This window comes from Muscardinus avellanarius (genome assembly GCF_963383645.1).
Source record: "Muscardinus avellanarius genome assembly, chromosome: 1".
Classification (NCBI taxonomy): domain Eukaryota; kingdom Metazoa; phylum Chordata; class Mammalia; order Rodentia; family Gliridae; genus Muscardinus; species Muscardinus avellanarius.
The window spans coordinates 60,676,114-60,685,909 of record NC_137786.1 but is presented as its reverse complement, the minus strand read 5'-3'; the positions used below and the strand labels follow the sequence as shown (position 1 = coordinate 60,685,909).

Sequence of the window (9,796 nt, the reverse complement as noted above, 5' to 3'; positions counted from 1 at the left end):
ATTTGAGGCAAGTATACAGTAATAAAGTGAGACCTTGTTAAAATAAAAAAGGACTAGGGTATAGAGCTCAGTAATAGAACCACCCTGGGTTCAATTCCCAGCACTACAAAAACAAAACCCATTCTTACATAGCTACATTCAAAATTCATTCCTGGTAAAAGTAGAAACAATTCCTTTGTTCACATTACATTATTTGTAGATTTTAAAGTTGTATAGCTACTTCCACACAAATAATTCTTTAACTCAAGGGAGTTTTCTAGAATGATAGAATATCAGCATTCCAATGATGGTAACGTATTACAATTCTTACAACTACATCCATTTTACATGTTAACAGTATTTAAAAGAAAGCCCTTCTGATTTAGTGTTACCACTTAAGTACAATGTGACCCAAGAAATATTCCTAAAAACACTACGTTTAGTCACTTTATTAAAAAAATTATCCTACAAAAGGGACATGGCGACGAACTACTCTTCCTTTTTTGAAGTCTAAACTTTAGGTTGTAACTACAAATTGGAGGTACTAGCTCCTACCTCATAAACTGAGAATGGAATGAGGAAAAACATAACACACAGAAGACACTTAATATAATTTACATAGAAAATATCAAGAGAAAAAAAAATGCCTTAGTTACCCACAGAAACACTCATCTCATTAGTCAAATAATGGAAGTCATATGGGCTACTAAATAAGTTTTCAAACATGACATCTTTGTGCCACCTCTGTGATGTTATATCTTATTTTTAATATATATAAAAGCACATATGTATATCGTACGTGTGGTTCTGAGGATGGAGCACCTGAGCTACACTTCCAGCCCTATTTTATTATTCTACTTTGTTTACTGTGTACAGATAAGTTATCAAGGAAATAAAAAATAAAGCCATCTACTAGGCAAAGAACTTTATTAACCTTTGTTTCAAACTTTATTCCCAGGCTTCTTCAGCTTAATTAGCTGCAAAGAATGAATTGTGTATAAGCAAAAACTGAAAAGAGCTGCAGTGTCCAAGGAGCTTGGGCTTAAAAATATTAGAGATCTAGATTTTATCAGATCCATAAACAAAACAATTTTAAAAAGCAGTCATAATATAAAATAGCAGCTCCCAGTAACTTCTTCAAGTTTTATCTTCTTCAGAAGTTGGCTCTATTCAGTTTGCCTCATTCTTGGAAGCCTCATCGAAATTCTCCACAAGATCTAGGGGGGGGGGGAAGTAGAAATTATGAAAAAAGCCAATCTAAAAAATTATTCCGATCTTGAGATAAGGAAATGCTCTCAAATTCTACACTTTTCATTATTTCCAGAGACCACTGCCCATTTGACATATTAAGTATATGTTCTGATATGATCATGTAGTAAAGAGCATAAAGAATATGCATATGCCCTCCCTAATCCCACTGCACTACAGAAATTAAAACTCAACAATGTAATACAAATGATCAATACGGAGGAGCAGAGTCGAATACAATGAAATGATTTTGAAGTTTTCTTGGTGTTCCTATAAAGACTTATCTATGCAAAGTGGCAATATTATGAATCTAGTGGTTCTGCCCAATCCATATTTTACAACAAAGCAAATTTTCCAATAGACGAGAGAAAAATACTCAAGAATGCCCAAAGGTTATCCTACTACAGATTTTATTTGTGATGCTGAGGATTGAAACTGGGGCATTCTACCTCTAAGCTATACCCCTAGCCTAACTACTTTTGTTTAAAAACAGGGTCTTGCTAAGGTGCTAATGCCTAAGTTTTGCTGATGCTAGCTTCATACCCAAGATCCTCCTGTCTTAGCCCCATGTACTGGGATTACAAGTGTACACCACACCTGGCTACTACAGATTTTTGAAATACTATATTATATCCCAAGGTCATTTGTGACCTAGAAGTAACTTCTTATAGTTAGGTCACAATGTATGCATTTATTTACTATTTAAGGTTAGATACCTGTACTTCTTTGGGATTCCAAACAGAAACACTCCAAATCTATGTTTATAGAAAATAACTCCTAGTAACACTTCATTAATGTTCTATTTCTATGTTCTCTTTCCCCCAACTCACCTACTTATTACTAAATTCTAGCTTTTTTCTGTAAATACTCTTTGTTCTCCCTTGCTAAGATTCTCTAGATTGACCAGAGTGAAGGTTCCTACCTGGAACTTCATCATCATCATCCTCTCCAGTAGCAAGTGGTGCTTTTCCATCCACAGCTGTGAAAGAAAAATGTAAATTAACATATTTCTCTAGGCTTTCAATAAACATTAACCAAAAGACCATATAAAATACCAAGTGTTGTTATAATGTACAATCATAACAAATGACATCTAGGATTTCATCTATGGTACCACTAATAACACGATATTCTAATGTGTATAAATGCCTTGAATATGAGAGACAGCTAATAAATCAAACTACATACCCATCGTTTTAATCTCCTAGCCCACTGCAGGCCTTGAACTAGTGGGAAATTAGAAGGGAACCCTCAGGATATAGGTTAAAAAAAAAAAAAACACCTCCACATAACAAATTATGGTGAGGTTTTAAGAAGCAAATTAAAAAGTCATATTCTCAAACACCGTGCATAACATAAGGCTCAAAAAACTTTACTAAAATGATAAAAAAAAACTCTTAAGGTTTCTTTGAATGTAGGCATCTACGTTCCTTCACCACACAAAAATGTGCACCACACCTGAGATCATGAGACCTCACAGTACCGGCACTTTACAGCTCTCGGTGGAATACTCTCAAAGTCTTAATGCCTCTCTGTGTGACATGAAAAATATAAACTGAGGCACAGTGAAGAAACATGGGTAACTAAATAAGTCACATAATAAATCTGACTTGCTTCTACATTTCTCATCTTGAAAATTTTAAGCAAAATATCTTAGCATAAAGTCGTTACACCCTCCCCATCTACATTCACTGAACTCCACTATTTTTTGACCTGACAAAAATCCCTAGCAAACTGTAATTGAAAACACCTCTTAATTATCAATACAAATTGCAATGATATAACTAAGAAAATTTGCAACTGTAGCTGACAAGTTTATTATGTATTTCAAAATAACTAATACTCCAAAGGTTCCCAACATATAGAAATGCTAAATGACAATACAGAAGTGCTAATTACACTAACATTTTAAAATAAATTCTAACCTCTAATCAGTTATCAGCAAAACCATAAATTAACATTGTTTCTAGCTTGTGAAGGTAAACGTTTTTAGTTCCTGACCCAAAGAAAACTAGTACAAATCAAACATTGCATTTAAGTATGATTACAGCAAACTAGACAACTATAAACACCAATAACACTTAAATTAGTTAAAACGTTTTTAAAAGTTCATTTTCCAAATCTGAAGATATTTTTATCAATACTGATCACAGAAATAAGACTGCTAGATGAGCAAAACCACTAGTACGAAAACTCACATTGTTTAGGCAGAGCTTCAGCCAGCCTCCTTAAACTAGTCAGGCTGTCTGCACCAAGCTGGTTTAAGATGCTGGGTAGCATTTCTGTCAGCTGCTTGGTCTCAGCATGGCCTGTGATGGTGAACGTGTTTGCTGCCAGAGATGCTTGAACTTTAGGGTTGTTGAAGTGGATCACTGTTCCTTGGTTTGTAAACATATTCACCTAGAAAGAAAAAAAAAATTAAAGGTTCCTTTAAAACCATGTGTATTTTATTAAACAAAAACTGAAGAATGGCTAATTAGTCTAGAATTTTTACTTTGAAGCCCATGTGAAATTTTGTCTGGAATAGAATGTGTAATCAGTTTTCAGACTTAGCAATTTCCCTTGTATTCATTAACAGGGTAAAAACATGTATTAGAAAGTTTAAAGTATATATAGTGGGATATGAAATATTTTGCTAAAGTGGAGTAAAATACTTATTCAATGCATAAGCATTAAAGCCTTTTTCTAGGCTGAGCATAGTGATGCATGCCTGTAATCCTAGGACTTAGGAGGCTGAGCCAGGAGAAAGGCAGGTTTGTAGCCAGCCTCAGCAATTTAGTAAAACATTGTTTCAAAATAATAAAACAAGGCTGAAGTTGTAGCTCAGAGGAGAATGCCCCTGGGTCCAATCCCCAGAACAAAACAGAAACACACACATGCCCCGGAAGGGGAGGGACCCTTTCCCAGCCAAAGCTTGTGTTAAATAAAACAAACAAACAAACAAAAAACAAAACCACTGGGTGTGATGGCTACTTGCTTATAATCCTAGAATTTAGGAGGCTGAGACAGGAGAAGCTAGGCAGGTTTGAGAACATTCTTGACAATGTAGCCAGACTCTCAGCAACCTAGGGAAACCTTGTTTCAATCTAAAAATTAAAAAAGAGCTGGGGTGTGGCTCAGAGGTAAACTCTCCCAGGGTTTAATCCCGTGTGTGTGTGTGTGTGTGTGTGTGTGTGTGTGTGTGTGTGTGTGTGTGTCACACACGATTAAAAAAATTTAAAACAACAAAATTTTATACTTACCTCTTCAATACCAGAGATGTTGTTTACCCCTAACTTCTTTAAGGAGAACTGAAGTTTTTTATCATCTGCAGTAGCTGTTCTATGAACCACCTTCTTCTTTCTGCGAGCAGTTCCCTAATATGGGGTAGGGGGTAAAAACAGCATATAAACATTTCTAAATGGCAATAGTTTCTAATTCTGTTGGTTCTGTATATGAAAATTAACATAACCAAACTTTGTGCAGATGGAGTAGGCAAACTAAGACAAAGATGGAAGCAAAGAGAGAAAGGAAAGAAACTGCCTGAAAATCTGTAATAGCGTCTAAACTTCTAGTAGTTAAGATATTTAAAAAGATGATCTTCTAAAAGTTCTACTTATTATAAATCCTTTTTATTATTTACTCATTGTGTGTGTGTGTGTTACTGGAGATTGAACTCAGGGGTGTTCTACTTCTGAACTACACTCCCAGCTTGATTTTTTATTTTTTATTTATTTAAAGTTCCATTTGTAGAATACTGATTTTCCATTAAAGAAAAAATAAAATATGAAAAAATATCAACATCCAAAATATTCATAGGAAAGAGAATGTACAAAACAATCAAATGAATCTGTACACAGACTTCTACAGCAGAGTACAACTCTGAAGTTCTTAACCTAAAAGGCTTCTACTTAATTTGCCCTGCTCCTAATATGCACATGCTGCTCCCGACCATATCATCTCCTTAGCCAAACACACCCATTCCCTTTGGCCCTTGCAGGTGGCCAAGCACGCTACGGGCCTACAGCATCCACACATCATTCCTCTCTTCCCATCTTCTGCATAGCTTCCCTTTCAACCGCAAATCTCTGCTCTTAAGTCACCATATCAGCAAGGCCCTTCTCAACTACTCAATGTAAATAGCAATTACCACTTATTTTCTACTTTAGTTAACTTCTCTTCACAAAAGTTATTACAACATGAGGTAAATACAAGCCAGGCTTGGTGACACACAATTGTAATCCCAGCATTTAGGAGGCCGAGACAGGAGGACTGTGGTTCACAGCCAACCTCAGCCACTTAGTGAAGTCCTTTGCAACTCAGTGAGATCCCGTTTCAAAAAAAAAAAGAATTAAAAAAAAAAGAATAAAAAAAAATAGGGCTGGGGGTGTATAGCTCAGAGGTAGAATGCCCCTGGGTTCCACTCCCAGTACCACACACAAAAAGAGGTAAATAATTCCGTCTCCTCTTACTACAATGTAAGCTCCTGAACACCTCCTGTTCTGTCTACTGCTATAAAACCCAGCATCTAGTTAATTGAAGACACCCCTCACTTGCCCCAACTCTTATTCATCTTTTAAAATGCCGTTTAAGACAGTATCTCTTCTGTGCCTTCCCTAAACTGTAACTACCTCTTCCATATCAAATCATTCCCATCTATATTTTGAGAATGCTCCTACTCTACTAAGTACATTGCCCTATGAAATTTTTTTTTTAATGCTCATCTTCACCACTAGGACGTTTTAAGTACCCTCTAGGGACTTCATTAATTTTTAAATTCCCAGGACTAATAATAGAAAAGGCTTAAAATACATCACTGGTTAACTGGGGGAATTACATACATGCATATTAGTTACCAAATTACTCCAAACTGAATACTTGAACCAAAGTGGCCATGTAGATACCAAGTTTCAAAGATTTCTATAATGTTCTTAAAACAAAACATACATCCTATAGTTTCATACACTTCACAACTGCAGAGTTCAATTTCTTAAATTATGTTTTAATTAGACACTGAAATAAAGGGCTCTTGTAATATTTACCTAAAAGGAGCTAACACATGCCATTTTCTCTAAAGCAAAACTCCATTTCACAACTCATAATAACTAGGTTTCCTAAAAGGCACATGCAATTTCCTTATTAAAATAGTAAAATTGTTTCTATAGTAAACTAGTAATTAAAATGCTAAGATACAAAGTTTAATTCTTTACCAGCTTTAAAAATCCCGGAAAACTTGAAGACTTTTTTTTACCTTAGAGTGATATCTCCCAAAAGTTATCACAGTAATAAGTTTGCAAACAAGCCCATCACTCCTGAAACTGAGCTGAATGGAATAATGCTTAAAAAATACCAATACAAGCCGGGCCTAGTGATGCACTCTTGTAATCCTGGTACCTGAGAGGCTAGGACAGGAGGTTGCAGGTTTGTGGCCGGCCTTACCAATTTGTGAGGCCCTCTGCGATTTAGTGAGCCCCGTTTCAATATAACAAAATATGGCTAGAGGTGTAGCTTGGTGGTAGAATGCTCCAGTACCCCTTTCCACACACAAAAGTACAGCATTATCCAAACTTTGGTCTACAAAAATACAATAAGAGCTGGGCATGGTGGCGCATGCTTGTATTCTCAGCATTTGGTAGGCTGAGACAGGAGGATCGCAGTTCATAGCCAGCCTCAGCTACTTAGTGAGGCTCTCCACAACTGACTGTTTCAAAATAAAGAATAAAAATAGGGCTGGGGGTGTGTAGCTCCAAGGTAGAATGCCCCTGGGTTCCATCCCCAGTACCACAAAAACAAAAGAATACACTAAGTTTTTCTAGCATCCAAAGGCTACAGACACAGCCTCAGCTACTTAGTGAGGCCCTTTGCAATTCAGTGTGACCCTGTTTCAAAAACTAAAGAATAAAAAATAGGGCGGAGGTGTAGCTTGGAGGTGGAATGCCCCTGGGTTCCATTCCCAGTAACACACACACACACACACACACACACACACACACACACACACACAATAGTACCTAATGTTGTTAATGTGTAGGTATGGGTCTTGAAGACTACCAGTGTTGATAAAATAAAAAGAAAAAAATCAGGATATTCATTGCTGGTAAAGTCCAGTAATTTAAAAAGCTGCATCCTGCTATTTAATATAAATTAAATTTTTGGCTTTCTCACAGTAGACTCTCCTTGAAGGTAAATGTTTAAAGTTGGGGAAATTTAATAGGTAATAAACTTGTACTAAAGAAGCTTCACATGTTTTACCAAGTAAAGACACGCTCTGTTTCAACAAGCTGCCACACCTTGGTAAATACTAGGAATGTGCCAACAATACAAAAATACAATTAAGTAATCCTCTGTCTCAAGTGGATTTCTGATTTAAGTAAATTATTTAAAGAGCAATCCAAAATCCAAGTTTAAAAAAAAAAAAAAGAATCCCCATGAAGATCGGTATCCACCAGGTCCAACCAATTAACCCAAAGAGGATCAGTATCCACCAGGACTAACCAATTAATCCAAAGAGAATTAGTATTCACCCAGACCACCCAATTAACCCAAACTGATCACTTAAAATTTGTCATTTTCATTCCCTTAGTTTTGGCATAATTGCAGTCAGGACGGTAAGACACCTGCTTACGTAATAGTTTCAAATCTAACAGTCACTACTATTAAACTCCTAAAATACCTATAAAGATACCTTTGAATATCTTTGAAAACATACCCTGAAAGGCATTTAGTTTGGAAAGCTTTATAGAAAGGTCTTAATTTAAAAAGATACAAACTTCTAGCTTAAGTGTAACAGGAAAAACTTAACAAATGCTGTTAGCTTAGTTATCAAAAAAATAAAATGGGCTGGGGAAGTAGCTCAGAGTAGCTCAGTGTAGAACACTGGCTTAGTATGTGCTAGGAACTGAGTTCCATTCCTGACGCTGCCAAAAAAAAAAAAAAAAACCTCGCCAACTTTACATTCTAACTAAAACTGCACAATTTTTTCTACTACTAAAATAAACATTCCTGTTCTACTTATACTCAAACACTGCAAATAAACATTAACATAAAAAGCAATGTTTTTGGTTTAAGTATTATTGAATCATTTGTTTTTAAATACACTACCTCTAAGTCTCACATGACCTAACCTCTCCTATTACCCCGGATTTACTAGCTTTGCGAATTTTCCTTAATAGGCGAAGTGACAAACCAGCAATATCAGAAACGCAAAATTTAAAAAAAAACACTATTAAAACTTACTTTCCCACCAATGCGCACTTGTGCCTGCAGTTTGGCGAGTTTTTCCTGGTTCATGATAGTTTCTTTCATCTAGAAAAAGAGGAAATCCTCAGCAAGGAAAGGTCTAGGTCACGCCAGAATTCCACGCTTGTTATTTCCCGAGACACCAGCAGAGTAAGCGCCTTACACAGGCCAAGGCCTGGAACCCAAAGCCACCCCGCAGCGCCCCACGTTAAAGCTCCGGGAGAGCCCAAGCAGCATCCACCTCCCGATCCCTCCCGCAAGCTCCCACCCGTTACGGCCCCAGCTCCGGGACTCGCCCCAGCCTGGCCAGCACCCCCACCCCGCCCGGCCCGGCCCGGCCTCGGCCTAGCCTGGGCCTGCCCGGCCCGGCCGCTCTCCGCAAGCCTCGCGGTACCTGAGGCTCCTGTCCCCGGGTTCCGCCGCGAGGTGGAGGAAGAGACGGCGTCGCCTCGCCCCCAGGGCAGCCGCCCCTGGCTCGACCTCGCCCCCGAGAGTCAGCCGGAGCGGGTGCGCCCGTCCGTCGCATCGCCTTCCTGAGCCCTGTCCCTCCCTGTCTCGCTCCTTCTGGGAACTTCCCGCCCCCGCTCCCGTCCTCCTCCCACGTTGGCGTCCAGAGCCTTTTTGTACCTTGTCGGAGCGGAAATGGGGCCGCGCGGGGGACTAGGGTTGGCGCTCAGGGGGTCTCGGAAGGACCAGCTGAGATTAGGCGCACACACGCGGGGACGCAAGATGGCAGCTAGAGGGAGGCCGGAAGTGACGCAACGCCACTTCCTCCCACAGCCAGGAAACAGAGTTCGCTCCTCTGCGCATGCGCAGCCTCGCGCAGGGGCGAGTGACGGCCCCGCCCACAGCTCTGCGCTCCTTTCCTTCCCTGGGACATTGTGGGCTGGGACGCCGCTAGTATTGGGGAAGGCCACCGAAGGGTTAGGGAAAGAGGTTCGTTTGCAAAGTTACAGTTGAGTAAGTCCACCTGTCTTCATTATCCCTGATCCCGAAATTCTGCACTCTCCGAAGAAAGGACTTAGAGCGCCCACCTGTGATCATCTCTTCAGCAGGTGTCCACACACTGGATGGATGGTGCAGTGGGAGGACTGTCAAAAGCAACGCAGCTAATTTTGCTTTGCAAGGTTAGGTGATTTGGTAGATTTCGGGAGGGAGATTTAAGAATTTCCCCTCTAGCCCCACCCCTCCAAAAGCAATTCTGTAGGACCAGGGCTGACACTGAGTCTGCATTTCAGCAAATCTAGCAGATGCCTAACATTAGACCCATCTATTATGGTTATTTTCACATGTTTCTTAGGTAAAATGTTCACTCCTTGTCATCGAATTGGCATGGACTTGACAGCGATTC

General features: G+C 39.1%; 1 protein-coding gene across 2 annotated transcripts; it reads right to left on the bottom strand.

Annotated features, from left to right (window-relative positions):
* Positions 1-1,082: 1,082 nt before the first annotated feature.
* BTF3 (basic transcription factor 3) lies at positions 1,083-8,971 on the bottom strand (the record flags this gene model as incomplete). 2 transcript variants are annotated; one of them, XM_080716334.1, is made up of 6 exons in its annotated part: positions 1,083-1,196; positions 2,150-2,206; positions 3,426-3,627; positions 4,470-4,583; positions 8,443-8,511; positions 8,840-8,971. In XM_080716334.1, the coding sequence occupies 6 exons, from the start codon at positions 8,969-8,971 to the stop codon at positions 1,150-1,152; spliced, it is 621 nt and encodes a 206-aa protein (XP_080572460.1). The 2 variants fall into 2 exon arrangements, with proteins under 2 accessions (XP_080572460.1, XP_080572461.1); XM_080716335.1 differs by lacking the exon at positions 2,150-2,206 and having other exon boundaries at positions 1,150-1,196.
* Between the last annotated feature and the right edge of the window lie 825 nt (positions 8,972-9,796).